General features: G+C 38.4%; 1 protein-coding gene across 1 annotated transcript in view; it reads left to right on the top strand.

Annotated features, from left to right (window-relative positions):
• The window catches only part of TBC1D32 (TBC1 domain family member 32), a 111,946-nt gene that overhangs the window by 53,090 nt on the left and 37,529 nt on the right, over window positions 1-21,327 (top strand). The window contains exons 23-26 of the mRNA XM_053461287.1: window positions 2,576-2,664; window positions 14,282-14,404; window positions 16,812-16,920; window positions 20,900-20,993. Coding sequence (XP_053317262.1) covers window positions 2,576-2,664; window positions 14,282-14,404; window positions 16,812-16,920; window positions 20,900-20,993 — 415 coding nt within the window. The remainder of the gene's footprint in view (window positions 1-2,575; window positions 2,665-14,281; window positions 14,405-16,811; window positions 16,921-20,899; window positions 20,994-21,327) is intronic.

Genomic DNA, 21,327 nt, shown 5'->3' on the forward strand with positions numbered 1-21,327 from the left:
CTAACATTTTAGTAATATGAATACATGAATAATGCTGATGTGATTTTGTTTCAGTGAATATGGTTCAGTTCAGTAATAACCTTTTATATGTAGCCTGTATAGATAACACACATTTAGCTGTCTGCTTTTATTAATGTTTTTTATCCTACATTGGTAGCTGCTACAGTAGCATTGGTGGTGTTATCTTATTATTATTATTATCTTTTATGTATATATAGCGCCAACAGTTTATGCAGCGCTTAATACAATACATATATTCAAGGGGTATCACAAGACAAGAATTGACAGACGAAGACAAACCAATACATTAGGAGGAGAGAGCCCTGCTCGCAAGCTTACAATCTTGAGGGAATGGGGTAACAAACATAAGGCACAGAGAAAGGGTGAGAGGTAGCGTGGTGGTTGTATCAATGACAAGGAAGTTCTAGCAGCTAAGATGGTATGCTTCTCTGAAGAAGTGAGTTTTGAGATGTTTCTTGAATGTTGGGAAGGAGGGTGAATGCTGAAGGTTCATTGGGAGTAGATTCCAGAGATATGGGGCAGCTTAAGTGAAATCTCGTAGACGGGAAAAAGAAAGAGGTGCTAAGTGAGGAGGAGAGCCTTAGCCCATGGGAAGAATGTAGGGATCGGGAAGAAGAGTATTTGCTTATGAGGGCAGAAATGTATGGAGGGACAGTATTATGGAGGGCCTTATATGTTAGTACCAGGATTTTAAATTTAATTCTAAAGGTAATTGGGAGCCAGTGGAGGTTTTCAGTAGAGTTGGGAAGCAAAGGAGGAGCGGTGTGCAAGGAAGATAAGCCTAGCAGCAGCATTTAGGACAGACTGTAGGGGAGAGAGTCAAGACAGTGGAAGGCCAACCAGAAGAGTGTTGCAGTAGTCAAGACAGGAAATGATAACTGAATGAACCGAGTTTTTGTGGATTCTTGGGTGAGGAATGGGTGGATGCGAGAGATGTTTTTTAGGTGCAGGATCTGGCGAGGGACTGAATGTGAGGGATGAAGGAAAGGTTAGAGTCAAGGATGACCCCAAGGCATCGGGCCTGGTTAGTAGGAGAGATAGTCGTGTTGTTAATGGTGATAGAGAATTCAGGTAGAGGAGATGGAGGGAGGGAAGATAATGAGTTCAGTTTTAGAAAGATTACGTTTTCGGTAGCGTTGTGACATCCATGAAGAAATAGCAGACAAGCAATTGGTAATACGGGACATGAGAGATGGAGAGAGATCAGGAGAAGACAGGTAGATTTGGGTATCATCTGCATATAGATGATACTGGAGGCTAAATGAGTTGATTAGTTTGCCAAGAGATGAAGTATAAAGAGAGATCAGCAGAGGGCCAAGGACTGAACCTTGGGGGATGCCAACCAAAAGAGGAAGGGGCGATGACGTCTTGCCAGTGAAGTTGACAGAGAAGGAACGGTTAGACAGATATGAGGAGATCCAGGAGAGAGCTGTATCTTGAATGCCTATAGAAGCAAGTGAGTCTAGAAGAAGGTGGTGATCAACCGTATCAAAAGCAGCAGAGAGATCCAATAGTATTAGAATAGAGAAGTGACCTTTTGCTTTGGCAGAGAGCAAGTCATTGGAGACTTTTGTTAGAGCTGTTTCAGTAGAGTGAAGGGGTTTGAAACCCGACTGCAGTGGATCAAGGAGGGAATTAGAGGAGAGGAAGTTAGTAAGGCGATTGTACACAATCCGTTCAAGCAATTATCTGTGTCTACCTTAGTCTAGCTTAGAAACAGTAATTTATTGCAGTGATTATCTATAATGTCAATGAATGCCCTTTCAGGGACAGGTCATAATGGGTCCCTCAACACTAATTCTTTTTCCATACGCATGTGTAGAAAGCTCTCCCATTGATTTCAATAGGATCATGTTCCTATCACTGATTGGCTGCTTCAGGTCATGTTCTTGTGTCTTGTGACACAAGAATAGTAGGACCACGGAGAAGCAGGGCAACTGCTGCAGCAGGGCTGCATCTTATGTGTCAGGTTAGTGCGTTAATGTTTATTTTCTCTTGGAAGAATGCATATTAAATTACTCACAGAATACTTTAATATGTATTCTTCTATAGTGGGGGCATCAGGGACATTGGACTGTCCCTTTACATCTTTTAGCACACAAGGACAGAAGTACTTTCAGTACTTTTGCTGTGCCTTTTGTTTTACTGCAAAGTTTATTGTACATAATAGGGTAATATTTTAGGAAACCAGAAGGTAACATTGTTTAGAAATCTTTTATACCTTACTTTGCATACCTTTAAAGACATACCACGTAGTTAGGCTGTTTCTAAGGTTAGAATGGTCTTGGTTGAATAATTAATATTTACTTATACATATCTAATGTTTGTTAAAAAGAGAGCTGTTTCATATAGTTTGTATGATAGTAATTTGAATGATCTTTTATTAAGGAAATATGCATTTACATTTTAACAAACACTGTCTTCGTTTACATGTTTAAGCATTTCACTTTCTTAAGGGTTTTATATCTTTTCTAGCCCCTTTAATCTAAATATATAAACCAAAAGCCTTTAATGTGATTCATAAACTCAATATATTTCCATTACTTTTTTTCAGGACATTTTTGATAGACTTGTTATTATCAATTCAGTCGCTAAAATTAATTCATTATTCAACTATGAACAGTCACACATTTTTGGATTAAGGTAAGCCTAAATAATTGAGAATCCAGCTCTTTTATTGTATTTTATAACTATTTTTAATATATGTCTTAATTACTTTAGTGAAGAGTTGCTTTTAGCTCATGTCATTAAACAGTGATTTTTAGTTGTGGGGAAAATACTATTACATATGGAAGGGGGGAGCATGAAAGTTGACCTATACTTGCTTTGGTTATATCTAATATCTGTGCAGATATAAGTCTGTATATATTATGTATAATGTGTATTCTGTTCAGCTCTTGTCATACAAAATTTTTTAACAAGACTTCTCTGGGATTGGTAACCAGTCAGGTTTCCTATACAGAGTATGAATTAGGAAAACCATAATGCAATGAGAGATGTCCTGCCATGAATGCATTTTTTGGTTTACATACTAGAATGTGCAGTGGATTTGTTGAAACAAGTACTCATTTAGTGTATCCACACATATACAATGATCAGCCTTACTAGTATGACCACCTGCCTAATGTTGAGTAGGACCCTCTTTTCCCACCAAAACAACCCTGACCTGTTGAGGCATGGACTCCTCAAGACCTTTGAAGGTGTGCTGTGGTATCTGGCGCCAAGACGTTGGTAGCAGATACCTGTAAGTTGCGAGGTCTGGCCTCCATGGTTTTGTCCTGGTGCCATGTGTTCCACATGATTTTGGCAGTGGACAGGGATCAGCATGGGCACCCTGACTGGTCTGCGGCTCTGCAGCCCCCATACACAACGTACTGCGATACACCTTTCTATCAGAACCAGCATTTACTTTTTCAGCAATTGTGAATGTAAGCAAAATGGAACCAGCAACAGGGTCCAGAGTGGCAAAAGGCTTATTGATGCACCTGAGGGGCCAAGGATGGCCTGTGTGGTCAAATCCAGAAGAGCTATTGTAGCTCAAATTGCTGATAATGTCCTACACAATATTAGACTGGTGGTCATAATAGTATGGGTGATCAGTGTATATACATGGGGCTGTGAATAGGGGACTGAGGACATGTAATGAATTCTTCCTATGGTACAGAATGAGCAAATTAGTGAGAGACACATGTGAGAAATGTTCCATGATAGAGATGCTTGTAAGTAGAGTGTGCACTTTTCAGTTATTCAGAGGTTTGACTAAGAAGGACCTAAGCATCAGGTAACTGGAAGGGTAAGAATTCCCCAAACTACCTAGCTTCTGGTAACCAACTACCTGGAGAGTAAAGAGCAAAGGCCCGTGCCTCAAACTCTTGCTTGTAATAAACATGAATCAGTATAGGTAATTAATGATTAATAATAATGAAATCTCATTGTGAAACTGAATGGAGCAATAAAAAGGACCAATCAGAGTGCTCATGATTAATTAGTCCCTATCCTTCTGAGTGTTATAATTCCAACCATTTACAAGTGATTCGTGTGTAATGTACCATTCCTGTTTACCTGCCCTCTGCCCTCTATTTTACCTGCTGCTTTCCATCACTGCCTGCCATATTGTTAAGATGCTGTCTGTTTTCATCTTCTCTTCTTCCCCTGCCTCCTCCTGCCATACTTGTATAGGATGTAGAAAGTGGTCAACACTTAATTGCAACAGGCACTCTTCTAATGGAAGAAGATTTTGGTGAACATAGAGAAAAAGAAGGAAGACAGAAAAGACAGAAAGAGAAAAAGAAAGGGGAACAAAAAAGTGGAAAGGTTTAAAAAAAAGAAAGAAAGAAAACAAAAAGGAACTGAGAGGAAGGGATAAAAAAAGAAATAGTGGAAGGGATGGAGAAAAAAAGCAGAAGGAAGGAAACAGAAAGAAAAGAAGATAAGAAATGTGCACATAATTTTAATGACAGCCACTTATAAAAAATTACTTTGAAAAGTTATTGTAGAGTATCATGGAGTAAGAAATAAAGCAAAAGGAGATGTCCTTGGTACATTTGACTAATGCTTTCTTTCTTACTGCCAGTAAATGTGAATGCAGCATTTGACCTGATTTGTTAGTAATGGATTTATAAAACACATCATGTAAATTGAATGTCATACCTACTATTAGGATTTGAGGGATTAGTTTCTGTAAGTTAGGTTTATCATCACTTACTTGTTTTACTTCCTCTAAAACGCGTAAACACCATGACGCATAAATATTCATGATCTGTAACAAATTGCAATTTCAGCTGGCTAATGGAGAGGCAAAAAGGTCACTTTAACTTGGTTAATAATAAATTAAGGCTGATATCACATAGAGCATTTTTGCTGAACGATCCAAATTCTGTCACCCTAATTGATAAAATGTCACTTTGGAATGGTGGGAAGTGTTCCCATTTTAAATAGAGGTGATACAAGTGTCCCTGCAAAAGAGTTCAATCTGTTGACACTATTTCGCAAGCTTAATGAGTCTAAACTAAGGTAGGTAAGAACATTAATACAAACGTCACTGTGTATTAGGACCTCAACAGTGGACACAGTGGCTTTCTCTTTGTTCTTCCATCGCTAGTCACAAATTCCTCAAGTAAATGTAGGAAGAGACAGAATATAATGCCGGCATAGAAATCAGCTGGACCTCCCCATGGTGATTTTATTGCAAAAGTCCTGTATCATGGATGCTTAAAATAAATTATGCCACAAGTCTTTGTAATGGAAGCAGAAGGGCCCATTTTAAAAAAAATGTACAATTGTGCAGGGACTTTGGAGTCAGAGATTCTTTCATTGAAAAGGTCACATTGAAAAGGTTAAATTGTCAGTATGCTGTTTTTGACTCTCCTCAGGTACATTTTTTTCAGCTTTGAATTCTTGTGTTTCTGCACACAGTTTTTATGGTCTAGATTGTACATGCAAGGCACCCTAACATTCTGCTCATCCTATTGAATCACTTAGTAGTTGCTTTCTGTTGAATTCACAGTCCATAATCCACAATCTCTAATTTGGGTTAATGAATTGGATTGACCACTGTCATTAAGATTTAGACAGGTTACTTAATAAAGCCCATGGTATCTTGGCTAACGGTGGTGCTTGGCTAGTTGCTACCGTACTACTACTACTGCCACCAGTACTTCTACTTGTCACCACACAGGTTATACAAGCAATAAAATGGCAAACAAAATTCTGGTTCTTTCGCCTTTTGGAACGTGACAGTCATTTCTGTTGTTTTAAATATAGGAACGAAAAGCAGTATAGCACCACTTGTGCCACCATTATAACCAATCACCAGAATCAGGAATCTGCACACACACCACAGGAACTCAGGTGCTTAGTTGTGCCAGGAAGGGCCAGCTCCCCAGTAAATCAAAATAGAAAAAGGCACTTGATAAAGACCTCATCGTGAGGTTGAAACGTTGTTGTCCTTCTCCTTCAATAAACCTACCTGAGTGGAACCCTTGAGTGCCTGGAGCCTTTTTCTATTACCATTATAACCAATGTCTGCCCCTTTTACGTCATGAAAAACTTCACTTTCAAGTTAGCAACTCTACTCTAGTGCTCATCGGTAGTAGTCTGCCTAGTCAGGATTACTTGTGTTGATGTTAGGATGAGGGAGATACTTCCCCTGATGCGAAGCAACAATGAAGCCAGAATTTAAAATGTATATGTATGAGCTTGCAAACAGTCTACTGAGTTGTTTATGGGTAAATCTCTGTACAATTAGGTATTCCTGCTTGGCAGATTGCTAGCCGCAGCAAGAGTAAGCACAGGTATAGATCAGAACATGAGGGTTCAGAGGCCCAAACCTTGTATATTTCGAGATGCATCTGCAGGCACACTGGGGACCATTCTAAATTAAATGTGCATGTGATCACTAAGCAGAGTTACTGAAATTGGTCCTACTAGTGGTTATGGGTAAAAAAAAAATACATAAAAACTGTTCTGTGGGACAGTAGAGCATGGTATCCAACATGCAAGGAGTGGTCCAGCTGGCATGGTAGCTGCTAGACTTTCGTATAAATTTTAATTTTAAAAAATTTTGCCAATTTCATTAATTTGTACAAATGTCCAAAAATGAGAAGGGGACCCCAACAAAATAAATGAAAAAGAAACAGAGAGCTTTGAGTTTCCACTTGTGTTTTGTTGGTTTTCTCACTCTTACCCTTTCTCATGCTCTCTCTCACTGTCATTTACTCTCTTACATACTGTCATTCACTCTCGCTCACACTTTCTCTCAATGTTTGTGAACCTTCTTAGGAAACCACTTCTGTGTCCTTGTCTCCTTTTTTGTTAAGGAATGGTAAAGCCTTCCGAATTTTGTCTGAAACGAAAGGGCAGGAGACGAAAAACAATCCACTAAAAAGAAAACAAAAACAAAAAAATGTTTTGGTCTGGTAGCTGCTTGGATGCATAACCACTCATGCATGACCATAGCCCTCCCAGACAATGAGGTATTGTATCTGTCCACCACGGGAATCCAAGATGGCATGTACTACATATTTCTGGTGGTCACCAAATGGTAAGAGAGGAGGCGGAAAAAGAGCATCGACTGGGAAACCTGTTTGGTACCCATGGTTTGAACCGAGAGACGTGGAACACAGGGTGTATTTTTAGTGTTGCAAGTAAAATCATCCAGAATGTCACTGTATTGATGGCGTGGAAGATGACAAATGGGACTATAAGACAAGAGCCCAATTTTTTGAGAAGGTAGTGCCAGGCGGAGATGTCGTGTGAAGAGCTAAACTTTGTTCCTGGGCTTGTAAGCTGGTGGCTACAGAAAGTTGCTTATTAGGTTGTTCTTTATGTTGCCTCCCTGAGATGGTACGCTGCAAAGGGCATTGCAAGCCAGTTGAATCCTGGGTCAGTGAACAAACAGGAAGGCTGCAGAGGCGTCTTGCTGCAGCATCGGACAGACAGTGAGTATGACAACTGCCCTCTAGGATGGCATCAAGTGTGTTCAGTCTTTCACACGCATTTCTTCCATCCCAGATACAGGTTCAACTTGGTAGCCCCATATATTTTGCATTTTTTTGGGCACTGGAAGAAACAAATATTTTGCATGTTGTTTTTTTAAACTATTTAAACTTTTTCTTATTGAAAAATAAAAAAAATATTTTACAGTTGATGTTGACGCTTTCCAATAATTTTCTATTAGGGAACAATTCTGTATATTCATAGCACACGTAGTATGTTTCGCTTGGAACCAGATACAAGCAGGATGTTTTTACAGTAAACTTTTCTCCCAAGAATAAGATCACTTGGTCCAGCTCTACCAGCTAAAATTAGAGTATCCTCCTTTGGTCATTTGAAATGTTGGAGGGGATTGGGGTGAAAATAGATTTTGTTTCCTGTCCAATACTAACATCCCATTATTTTACTTCAGTGCGCCGTTGCATTAAAATTTGTTTGCTACAGCTATATCAATACGATTTTTAATTCAGTACAGAACGTGTTTTGTTTAGAAGCATTCATCAGGTCCTTACACCTGCAACTAATTTTATGGAAAAGGAGATGCCTGCTTCATATTTGCCTGAGCTGGAGGGGAAATAATTAATTTCACTGTGCTTATTCAGTAATGTGACCTGCTAGAATAAATAGAAAAAAAAAAACAATAACATATAGAGATTTGCCAGAAGGCATACTTTTTCCAGATGACTATTTACCATAGACATCATTTTAATTCAAATAGGTAAAGAAAAATGTTATCATGTTATAATTATTTTGGTGTGGAAAAAGTATATGTCATGTTTACCACACAATTTGCAATTTTAATGGGATAAGCCAGTGTTTGAAATATGATGTAACCTTAACATTTTAACACCTTTAGGATGTAGTATGTCCTAAGGAATGTGCAGTGGCGGAACTACCGGGGTCGCAGGGGTCGCGACTGCGACCGGGCCCCGGCGGCAGGGGGGCCCAAGCCAAGGGGCCGCCCGAAATCGGGCAGGGGCGTCCAACATGCGGCCCGCGGGCCAAATGCGGCCCGCGAGACCTCGAGGTGCGGCCCGCATAAGATCGGCAGCCAGGGCAACCGATCTTACGCGAGCCGCACCTCAAGCCCTGCTACTTACTTGTGGGAGGGTCTTCTGGACTGCACAGAGGAAGCGGAGTTCACGTGACATCCTACTTCCTCTGTGCTTTAGCAGAGAAGGCAGAGGGAGGCCGCGCCCCCTGCTGAAGTCTGTAAGCGGCATCGAGGAGCTGCAGTGCAGGTAAGGGGGTGGGGAGGGTGTTTGAATGAGTGTGTGTGATTGAGGGAATGAATCTGTGAATGAATGATTATATGAATAAATGAGTGTGTGTGTGTGTTATAGCATGGATGTGTAAGTGCTGGAACCTAGGCATGATGGGACTGTGATTGCTGTTAGCAATCACACTCCTATCATGCCAAGTCAGCCAGTACATGCTGAAACCTGGCCAGCTGCCCCCCTTGTGTAGTGATGCTGCCAGCAGTATGGGGTCTGCACTTACAGCCACCCTGTACCAACATGTACTGGCTGACTTGGCATGATAGGAGTGTGATTGCTAACAGCAATCACAGTCCCATAATGCCTAGGTTCCAGCATTTACTGGATGGATGTGTAAGTGCTGGAACCTAGGCATGATGGGACTGTGATTGCTGTTAGCAATCACACTCCTATCATGCCAAGTCAGCCAGTACATGCTGAAACCTGGCTAGCTGCCCCCCTTGTGTATTGAGGCTGCCAGCAGTATGGGGTCTGCACATCACTTACAGCCACCCTGTACCAGCGTGTATTGGCTGACTTGGCATGATAGGAGTGTTATTGCTAACAGCAATCACAGTCCCATCATGCCTAGGTTCCAGCATTTACTGGATGGATGTGTAAGTGCTGGAACCTAGGCATGATGGGGCTGTGACTACTGTTAGCAATCACACTCCTATCATGCCAAGTCAGCCAGTACATGCTGAAACCTAGCTAGCTGCATGTACTAGGGGGTTGTGTAGTGATGCTGCCAGCAGTATGGGGTCTGCACATCACTTACAGCCACCCTGTACCAGCATGTACTGGCTGACTTGGCATGATAGGAGTGTGATTGCTAACAGCAATCACAGCGAGCACAGTCCCATCATGCCTAGGTACCAGCATTTACTGGTTGCCTGGGTATGATAGGAGTGTGATTGCTAACAGCCAAGTCATATTGCTAATTTTGTCCAATTGTGTGTTACCTACTTGTATTAAAAATGTGAGTTTTTATTATTATTTTTAAAGGTGGGGGTCATTTTCTGTTTTGGCTAAGTGAACCCTGAATGTTTTGGTCCAGAATTTTCATTTTAGTTCATCCCTAGAATAAATCTAGGGAATCCTGAATTTGTAGTCGTAAAACTTTCTAGGCCCAGAAATCAGTAAGAGGAAGAGTAAAGGTTTTGTGTCATTTTACTTTTTTTTAATCTGCATATTTTATTAAAGGCCATATTTTTTGTCACAGTGAAAAATGAGTGCGGCCCGCGCACGTATACAATTCTGATGAAGTGGCCCACTGCAGAAAAAACTTGGACACTCCTGGATTATGCCCTTTGTACATGCGCCCCTTTTTCTTTGATTTTTTTACAGATATGATTCAATATGTAAATTGAATTTGTTGAAAAAAAATTGTTGGGTAAAAATTATGTTTTTTTGGGGGGGGTGAGGGGGTGGGGGGGCCTTAACAGATTCTCGCACCCGGGCCCTGAGGCGTCTAGTTACGCCCCTGGGAATGTGGCCCAAATAGTCAGGCTGTTGTCTGATGTTTTGGAGCAGAAGACGGCACCCTGGCTAAATGCCAGTGAATGCCCAGTTAACTACTGGCAGGGGTCAATGCTGACGCTGTAAGAAACACTGAAAAGACCAAACCCTGCTGGGATCTCTGATCCCTTACCTGCCCCTGCCTTCTAGGCTGATCACAGCTACTCATTGCAGGTTAGGTTAATACCAACCATCATACAGTCTTTGAAATACTTGTCAGTATATTGGGAAGAAAAATTGTGGATCCTCTGGATCTCTAGGGTCATGTGCATACACATACACATATACATGCACACATACATGCACACATACATACACACATTCATACACACATTCATACACACATACATACATACATACACACATACATGCACAAGCACTTTTTTAAACTTAACTCACCAGCTGCAAGAATGATTATTAAATTGTATACAAATGCAATTGCATCTTTAAAAATGCTATTTACATTTAGAAGATGCATGCAAGGAAACCATCTGTAATTGTGATCAGCTTTGTGGCTTTTAGCTTTCACAGATGGGATCTTTCTAATATAGTTCTCTAATAGTGCTGTTGAGATTATTGTATGTTCTGTTATGGCAGGGAAAATAAACTATATTTGCCGAAACAGGATTTTAACAACATTGTCTAGAGAACATATTTGTGAATTATGAGCAATTGAAAAAATGACCTTCATGCACTATAGAATGTTTCTCACACATACTCTGTCTGTTTTTGATTTATCAAATTATCAGTTAGCTAATCTGCAGGATTTAGAAGTGGCTAAATCATTTACACTTAGCAAAGTAGATAAATCTTTTTTTTTACGGTGTTATTATTTTGAATCATTCGGTTTTGATGTGTCGTACATGCATTTGAAGGCGTAGAAAGGGGAATTAAGAGGCATGCGAGCATGGAATATTGTATATTCATTTTCATAAGGATACCATTTCATTATTAACCCCTTTAATGACAAAGCATGCATTGTTTTCAATGGGTTTAGGGACCGCCCATTGTCCTTAAGGGGTTAATATCATCAAAAACATTATTACCTTTTATTTATAAAGCTCCAAGAATGTATTGCTTCTTATAATACATAGTTTCAAAGGGTATGACAAAACTAGACAAACTGATACATTATACAAAGAGGGCCCTGCTCGCATAGCTTAAAGTCTCGAGGGCTAAAGAGACATTCCAATATATATTTCAATTTACTATGTGTCAGAATGTAGACTCAAGCAATACCCCATCTAGCTGGTTACCTCGTCGTTTACAGTGTTCGTCATTGAAATGAGATGTTTGACATAGTTTCATATGATGGAACCCAAGTTTTATTTTAAAGAAGCAGTCATCCATAAATTTCTACGATGTTCTCTCAGCTATGCACGGTGTTATCTTGCGGACTGCTTTAGCACTTGCATTTTGCTAAACCTGGTTCTGTTCACATGCGTGTTTGAGTGCTTTAGTGCTTATATATATATATATATATATATATATATATATATATATATATATATACATAAATCAGTCTTTTGAGTCTCAAATTTTATAAAAATGACCATGATTGTAAGAAAAGAGGGATGTTTATTGCTAAGCAGCTTGTGTGCATTAACTGAGAATGTGTAATCAGCTCTTTTTAACAGTAAAAATGTTAAGTCTAGTTTATAAAGTTAGCTTTAATAGCTTTCATTTTTCTAATTTTTAACTAATATTTGGCTAGATAAGTTAAAGACTATTTCTTATCTCGGACTCTGTATATTTTTTCATTACATAATTTATAAAAGATATTAAGTGTGTTTTATGGTGGATCTGTTTCGTTTCCCAAACCCTGTATGATTAATTATACCTTGGGAAAGGGTATCTTTGCCTCCTCTCTGTGATGTTATTTCCCATCTGTTTTTGCATTGCTGATTGTTATTGGTTGGTTTTGGCAGATTACATAAAAATCTTTAAAGTATACTTTTCCGACAATTTATGTAATGGGCTCTTCTGATTAGACATTAATTGTACTTTTTAGTGTGTTGAGCACCTTAAAAGATTTGTCATTTTAATGTTTCCTAGTTTGAGAATATACAGTGGCAAGAAGAATTACCTAGTTTTCTACATTAATTGTTCATGAAATGTGATCTGATCTACATCTAAGTCACAAGTATAGACAAACAACATGTGCTTAAGCTAATAACAAACAATAATTGTTTGTTCCATTCTCCCGTATGTGGCAGCTTAAGCTTAGCCATATCCCTATGATGTCTGGTATGAATGCTCCTCTCTTGAGGTCATTCCACAGCATCTCTAATGAATACGTAAAATCTTTGAGATTACTTTGTAACCTTTTATGCAATCTTCTGAGATTTCTTTTGTGTGAGACATGGTTACATCAGCAGATGCTTCTTGAGAATAGCAAGCTCAAAATGTTTGGGTTTTTTATGTCAAAGTAGGAATTAAACACACCTCCAACCTTGTTTCATTCATTTTACTTCAGGTTTGCTAACTCCTGACACCAGTTAGCTTTTGTTGAAATGATTAGCCTAGGGGTGTACATACTTTTCCTAACCCACACCGTAAATGTTTGAATGATGTATTCAATATGGACAAGAACAATACAGTAATGTGTGTATTATTAATTAAAACAAATTGTGTTTGTTTAGTACTGTAACTTAGATGAAGATTAAATCATATTTTACAATATATATATATATATATATATATATATATATATACCACTATACAACGATACAGAAGTTTTGTGTCACTTGACAGATGCCCCCCCCCCCCAAGTAAATGTTTAATGAGAAAGGATTTTGCCTGCTTAAAGAATTATTTTTGGAAAATATTACTAAGTACTTTAATATGCCTTCATCATTGGCTAGGCTGTTTGAGACAGGAAACTCTGCTTTAAGTACTTTAAGTATATAATCCTATAAAGCTGTCATTTTATTCTTTCTTGGTTTAACTACATAAAAAAACCCAGAACCTTTTACTAATCTTTCCCAGTTTTTTAATGTTAATGACTTGCCAGGAACTGCTTTTGTTTCACATGGCAATTAAGTGCTGGTATAAAAGTGTTAAATTTAGCAGTAGGGAAAACACGATTTGGAATCTATTCAGTTTTATGAGTTTCTAAAAGCTACCTGAATATTTTAACTTGTCAACGTTCCTGTGTTTAGATTTGCCTAGTATACTTTGTTGCATAGGCTCCTTTTGTGCAACATGACGGCATGTTGCAGTAGTAATGGACCTAAGAGTTCTGGAACTTCCTTCTTTTAAGGTTGTGGCTTTGTTCAGAGAGAAGGCTTTGCACCAGACAGACTTCAGTGGTTGGGTAAAAGGCAGGAAGTGGTTTGAACCTATTTGAGATGTGAATATGACCAAATGCATCTCCGCTGTTCTGAGAGAAGCAGTAGTTCACTCTACCTCAAACCCACCAAGTTCTCAGGTCTGTATGCATATGTAAGGGCTTTCCCCATAGACATTTTCCGTCATGTTGGCTGGGTGTTTGAGGTGAAGGTCCAGTCATAGTGCAGTTGCTAGACTGTGATTGGATGGTCTTGTTAACTCCTGCCAAATGTGATTGAGAATACTAGCAAGGGAATCAAGTAGAGGTATGATAGTAGGAGTGGCAGCAAGGAGAGAGAGAGTGATGGAGATATTGAGGGACAAAGGGTATAATTTAATCTGAGATGTATCTTCTGTCGTGACCTTTCTTTGCACCAGCCACTGCTTGCTATTTGAGTGCACATGTGTATAAGAGAAACTCAGGATGTCCACTGACTCAGTTGCCTGTATACTGACCAAGTGAGCACATGTACAGAAGAGAATAGCAGTGTCCACTGTATCAGTTGTCTCCATAGTAACAGATGTGGAAGAGATGGAGAAGGAAGAGCAGGAGGGGATCAGCACCGTGGTATATTGGGAAAGATAGTAACAAGTTTAAGGCAGGTAATTTTAATGACTGCCACATGTGCTACTTAATAATATCTGTATGTTTTTTCCCATAGGTTACTAAGTGTTCTATGCTGTAATCTTGATACATTGCTGCTTTTGGAGTCACAGTACAACATATGTGAGGTGCTTTTAAATTCTCAGAAAGAAAATGTTCTAGAACCCTCTACAGATTTAGAGTAAGTATTTCAACTCTACTTATAATCTGCGGTCTGCCGTGCATTCTATCTAGCACAAGAACCGGTAAGAAGTTCAGTATAACAGTATAACCCTGTTATAACAGTGACTCTTACAAGAGAAGTAGAACCAAATATGTGTTTTGTGTGAAGGTTGTAGAATTATTATTATTAGAGGAATTTGGAATGGAACTTAACTTTGCTAATGTTTGTGGCACTGTCTTTGTTATGTTTATTCTAGGCATGTGCATGGCGAGCAAAATTGTTCTGGACAAAATTTTTGTTTAGTTTGCTGCGTTTGATTTCTAACAACGTATTTTGTTTCATGGCCAATCAGTCTTTTTTGATTCAGAATGATGTTCAAGGGGCCTTCCCAAAAGGAGGAGGGCCCTTACACCTTCTGGCCTTCCCATTCATTATAGAATTTAAGAAAAAGGTTCCCCCAAAGTAAAGACAGTCAAAGAGGTGCAGCAGCAGAAGTTGGCCTAGGCAGGCAAATACTGGCACATCATAGACACACGAAGCCCTGTGGAGCAGGACTGAATTTCCCCAATATTATTCATTATAATGAAAGATAATAGATGATATGATAGAAAGATAAAAAAATTACTTGTCCACAAATTACAGGTTTGGCTAGTAGCATAAATGGGCAACTGTCTTAATCAACTAAACTCTACTCAGGAACAGGGGGAAAATGTCTGCTGCAGTCCCTGTAATACACTACAGCAGTCACTACAGCTTCTCCGATCCACCGCAACAGTGCATTTTCTGCACTAATAAACTATTCATTATCTTGCAGTATGGTAGGTGAGTAAAGAGCATTAACCTCAGCATCTACTAAACTGTCACTGTCTCACACTCCAACTCCCATCAGTCTGTAACTGCTGCTACTGACAAACTAAAATGGAGTCTGCACATATGTAATGCTGATTGGCCAGAGTGAAAAAAGTAAGCAAAAACTCTGAGGTTGTTGGACCCATCAATCACAGCAATTACCATCAATGAGACCACCCCCATTTTTTGGCTACTTCTTCCTATCAGTCACAGTTATGTACACACACACACTCCCTCCCACTTTAACTCATCAAGGAGCGCCAAAAGAGCTTGCAATGGCACCAAAATTGCTCGTAATGGCGGCTACATGTGGAAATGAATCTAACGAATCAAAAAAGCTTTGGCACTTTTGCAATTTGATTTTGTGAGTTTCGTCGGAGATCGCCCTAGTTTTTCATTGATTCGTACAAATGCATGAAACATGCAATTTTCATTAAAAATAAAGTTTGTATGAATACGAATGCACAAGGGTAGTTTATACATTTTGACTAAACCAGAATGCCCTTGATGTAGAATAGAAGGCCCAGAGTTTTCTGGGCAGGAATAACTAGTTATTAACAACATGATAAAGAAATGGATTGATACAGATTTAATATTTTAAGCTTTTAAAAATGCTATTACAGTAAGAATATAGTGATAAGTAGATACAAAGTGAAGTGGTTCCATAACTAAATGGATATCTCCTTAAAATATATAGGATAATGCAATCAAAAATATTGGTTTATTGTTGACCTAACCACTGAGCTCATTTTCTTGAGCAGACTGCAAACTGTTCCTAAAATTGAAAAATAAAATCTGATAATGTTAAAATGAGGTCTCAGCGAAAAGTGTTAAGGAACTCAAATCCATCTCTTCCTGCCTTTTTTTTTTTAAAATAGTTTTACCTTTCTCCATTTGTGTGGTTTATCGGACGCCACCAGTCCTTTTCTATCTGACTAGTATAAACGTGTTTTTCTTTTCCAATTTGTTAGTGATTTTTCTTTTTCCTATCGCTCGCTTTAGGTGTAGAAAAAAAAAAAAAAAAAAGAGCTAACCGGAGACTAAGCCTTAAAGTCCTAATGCATCCATTTGCTCTTTCTTCAGCTGTTAGGTGTTAGATGAGCTGAAATAATCCCATTAAAATCTCACATTATTTTGTCACTTAATTCTCTTTTAATGCCACTTCAGTTACTATTGTGTTATAGCTCATATTATGTCCAAAAGCATAAGTATGTAATGTTGTTAAATAATACACCATACATTTATATGGCATATGATGTTCCTGTTCCAATTATCATGCTATAGTGTTTATAAATAAATGTTTGCTCTGATGCATTCTGAAGTGATTTATACCATGTTGTATGCTTGATCTTGAAAGGAAAAAAGAACTTTGTATAACTTAATGAGAGTTTTTAAATTTGTATTTTACTAGTCAGGTGAGTCTGTAGTTATAACAACTAAATTGTTATTTTCTAGTAATGGCAATCTTACTAAATTAAATTATTTTAGGTTTCGGTTCCTCTTTGTACATATATTATTGATTTGGATTTTTTTGTACAATCTATTAATATGATGTGTTTTTTTCTGTTATATATAGAAATGTTATTATTGATAGTCTGTCGGTTGAAAGGAACCATGTACTGGTTCGAATTAATGTCATTGGAGGACCACGTGAACGCATTTTACCTCCCAGATCTTTGATTCAGGTAATATTTCCTTTTACGGTGGGAACCATAAAACGCAGAGACCTACGGTGAGCGTCCACGATGAAATCAGAATGGGTAATTTCATATGCCATCCTGCATCATAAAGTCCTTTTAGATCTATTGCGTAAGCAAGGTCAGACTTTCACCAAATAAAAGAGGCAAACAACAAAATCAGTAGAACATTCTTAAAATGGACATGAGGTTAGGGGCTGATCAAGGCCTGACCCAGGGCAGTGCCCCCAGCTGCCCACTCCACGTTTCCAGTTTTCCAAAGGATATGATGTCATAAAGGAACTCTGCGTCTTTGAACAGAGTCTATTGAGGTTTGTGCTAGTGTGGCCCTAGGGCCAGAATACTTTCCTGAGTAGGTCAGAGTGGGTATGGGTTGATTGCCCCTCAAAAAGCTATATCTTTACAGAGAATCCAGTTCAAACATTAAGATATCCGCAAGAGATGTGTTTGTAATTGACATCATGCAGCTTACCGATTCTCAAGAAACCTACGCAGTGAATATGAATATGAATAAGCATCCACAAAGATAGTCTTGATAGTCTGTAGGAGTCAGGTAGTAGAAATGCAAGTGTTTTTGGGACTAGTTATGCTACATGCCATGTCAGATGGATATCTTAGACAGTATAACTTGATGATATTATCATTGTTGTTTGTTTATTTCATAAAACACATAGCCTAGGGCTGTCTCTCTATCATCCGGAATGTAGAACATAAAACTTTTGATTTGTAAGGTTGGAAAAGTCACTTTCGCCTCGTCGATATTCTGCTGTAGATTTACCCTTTCCTTTTGATCCAGACCTAAGCGAAACTGTGACAATTTGATTAGGTTAAAAATAGTGTCTCGTGCGTGTTTTGTTGTTGCAGTATTTTCCTCTGTTTTCTCTACGTTGCTTGTGTTGATACAGTGGAGAGTTTGGTGGCATTAAATTATCAAGTGCATATGTAGTCAGTGCTTATCGTTGTCAAATATTTCCCTAAAATCTCAGCAACGTAGTTAGTAACCCAGGCCAGGTTACCAGATGTAGCAAAACAAAAAAGATAAGAGATAGGAACTGGAACAGGAAATGTTCTACTCATTTTTAGATTTCAATCTTTGTTCCATGGATTTAGGGCTGTCATAAAGGCAAAGAAAAAGGGATTTGCTGTCTGGACTAAAGCTCTTTACTTTAGCTTTAGACTTATTAAAATTACACAATATATTATATTACTTGCTTGGGGGTGGGCTTTACAGTTATTTCCACTGGACTACTGTGGCTTAGCCATGTTTAAGTTAACATATTATAATGCCAATATATTATAACCGTATGCATATTTGATTTGAATTTTTTTTTAATTTTTACTAAACCAGTAATTTTAAGTCATTGGGCACTGTGGAAAATGAACATTGTTCATATTTGTACCAAAGCAGTGGCTTTCAACATAAATAAGCGCGCCTTCTGTGCCTATATATATACAACTAAGTGATACAATGTCTATCTCCTGTAGTCCATTTACATGGTGATGAATAGGATCCCTTTTCTGTATAGTCTTGTGTCTGTACTGCTTCCATTTTCATGTGCCTCAACTTTTTGCAAACCTATACATGTCTATCTAATGCATTTCATACAACACTGCACTTAATCATAGTATATGATTAAGTGCTGTGTTGCATAAAATGTGTCAGACTTCTGAAGCTCTCTCTACTGATTTCATTTTCTAATATGCTTAAAAAAAAGAACTTTTAATCTTACTAGGTGAACCATCTTCCTATGTTTAGTTCATTATACTATGTCAAGGGTGTCCAACCCTGTCCTTGAGGGCTGAAAAAATGACATGAGTTTTAGTTTTTCTCTAATTAACACTAGAGTGTAAGGATGAGCTCAATAGACAGTGAGCAAACGCTGGTGAGCATAGCATTCCCATAGCTTTGCTTTTCCAAGTGCTGGTCAGTGATAGCCTGTATTTAATAGAAAAGATTGACCAAAAGGTAATACCAGCCCACAGATATATTGTCTACAGAAATGTCCGAGGCACTCTATTGTTCAATTGCCAGTGTCCCTATGTCCATTCCTAGCTGGCCAGGACGTTCATGATGATTTGTTTGTGTTCAGCAGTACATCAGCTTTGAAAGAACCAAAATATTTATTCATTGACTTTGTTTACCAACAAAGTCTATTGACTCTTCACTAAAGAACAAGGTAGCCACTTAATTCATAACTGTCAGAGCGATGGGAATACGGTTTTGATACATTTGTTTTTGGTTTGACTTTTACTTCCATTACAACGCCTAAATCCAGGAGCCCATACAACAGTATGAACCTACCCAATGGTTGAACCCTAAAAAGGATGATTTCGATGATCCCATTAGTGAGGAGGCTCAGGTAGAGACAGATACACAGGAAGGTACACCAAGCTGGTAGTCTAGGGATAGACATAGAGCAGGTAATTTGGGATAGCCAGGTTCAGTACACAGAGCTGGTTATTGGGGAGAGCCAGGTTCAGTACACAGAGCAGGTAATTTGGGGATAGCCAGGTTCAGTACACAGAGCTGGTTATTGGGGAGTGCCAGGTTCAGTACACAGAGCAGGTAATTGGGGAGAGCCAGGTTCGGCACACAGAGCAGGTCAGCAGAATACAAAGACGCTAGGCAGCGGAGTCCTACGCAGTTACAGGAATCGGATTTGCAGGAAACAAGAGCTGGAACATTGTTTTTATTTGACAGTATACGTGATTCATTTGCCACTCTATGCAGCAATGTTTTTTTTGTATAATTGCTGTTTACGGATGGATGCCAGCATGAGCTTGACAAATTCAGTGGAAGGAAATACATACAGTCACTTGTTTAGTCTTTGATTAGTAAAGCTTTTGGTGATGTGTTTTTATTTGTGTAACCATACTTATTCTTAACAGGAGCATAACTAGAAACTACTTACACATAAATGCTCACACACAAACACAATTACACGTCCATGCTGACACACACAATTACACATCCATGCTGACACACACACATAGACATCCATGATCATACAAACACAATTACACTTCCATGCTCACACACAGGAGTACACAACGATGCTCACACAAGTACACATCCATCCCCACATTCATGCATTCATAAATACAAACACATAATCATGATGGATATGAGATGTATGTTTATTTAATTCTGACGTTAAAAACTCCCACTACTGATAAACATTTACGGGGCTAGGAATTCACTATTATGTGCAGCACTATAATGTCCTACTAAACACACGGTAGCCCAGTAAAGAGCTGTATGTGCCAAAAACAATGGAAAGTAGGTACACAAAAAACTATTTTTAACAATCTATACAAACCTGTTTCCACTTAATACCCTATTTCAGTAAACCACTGGAATTTAATTCATGACAGTGTTTGGATCTCAGCATTTTATCATATTTGCATTTTTGGCAAGTGTAAAGTCCTTCCATTTGTATGATAACATTTTACCTTCTATTTTATGTCTTGCAAAATCTGAAATGCCCATTGAGCTCATTCCACATCTTCTCCCATTTCACTATTCATTAGACAGGCTCTTTTGTTAAGTGCTATACTCCTCTGCTTGCTGTCACACTGCTACTGATTAGATGGAAATTGCTCTGGACTCCAAAAAAAAAAGCAAGATTGATGTGAAAAACTAGAAATAAAGTGTCTTTCCAAAGCTGTTAGATTCATTTTAATAGTAAAAGTGACAAACTGGCAATTGATAAACACTGCTTTCTGAAGTTACGTTTTACAAATATTCTATCTGTCAAGGCTATAGGATTTAGGGCTATTACGCATTCTTTTTTAAGCACAGCAAAATATTGCATTAACCGTGTGATTTTAATGTAAGAGCAATAATTTTGACATTTATGGAAGATAAATGTTAGACAAGTGCATATGTTAGGTTTGCAGCTTAGAAGGTGGGGGACTTGCTATGAATCTGAGTTATGATACTTACATTTGTGGTTTCTTTGCCTAGAGTAATGATCCATATCCTTGGCCAATGTGTTCATCCTATCCTGTGCCAAAATGTTATGTTCCAGAAATTCCAGCGAATGACAGCCTTACACAAGGTAAAGTTAAACAATGCTTAAATATTACATTTCCTGATTGCATTAAGTACACACTATTCGTTAAATATATTTGGCCTTTTTATGTCAGAAGTATAACCCATCTACACTTTGACAGTTATAAGTTTCCTGCTTAAATGCAATATGTTTTTCTTTATGGACCAAAGATCCACAAAGAAAAAGGAAGATGCTCATTCATAACCTTGTTGTCAAAATCATTAAAGCTTGAAGTCGGATCTCACATTAAATCAAGGTTTTCAAATAAAATCTGTTTGAGACCATTAGTCCCTAGTGGTTACAGCTTGAAAGATGTATACGTTATTCTGGCAGTATTGCT

This window comes from Spea bombifrons, chromosome 3 (genome assembly GCF_027358695.1).
Source record: "Spea bombifrons isolate aSpeBom1 chromosome 3, aSpeBom1.2.pri, whole genome shotgun sequence".
NCBI classification, from domain to species: Eukaryota; Metazoa; Chordata; class Amphibia; order Anura; family Pelobatidae; genus Spea; species Spea bombifrons.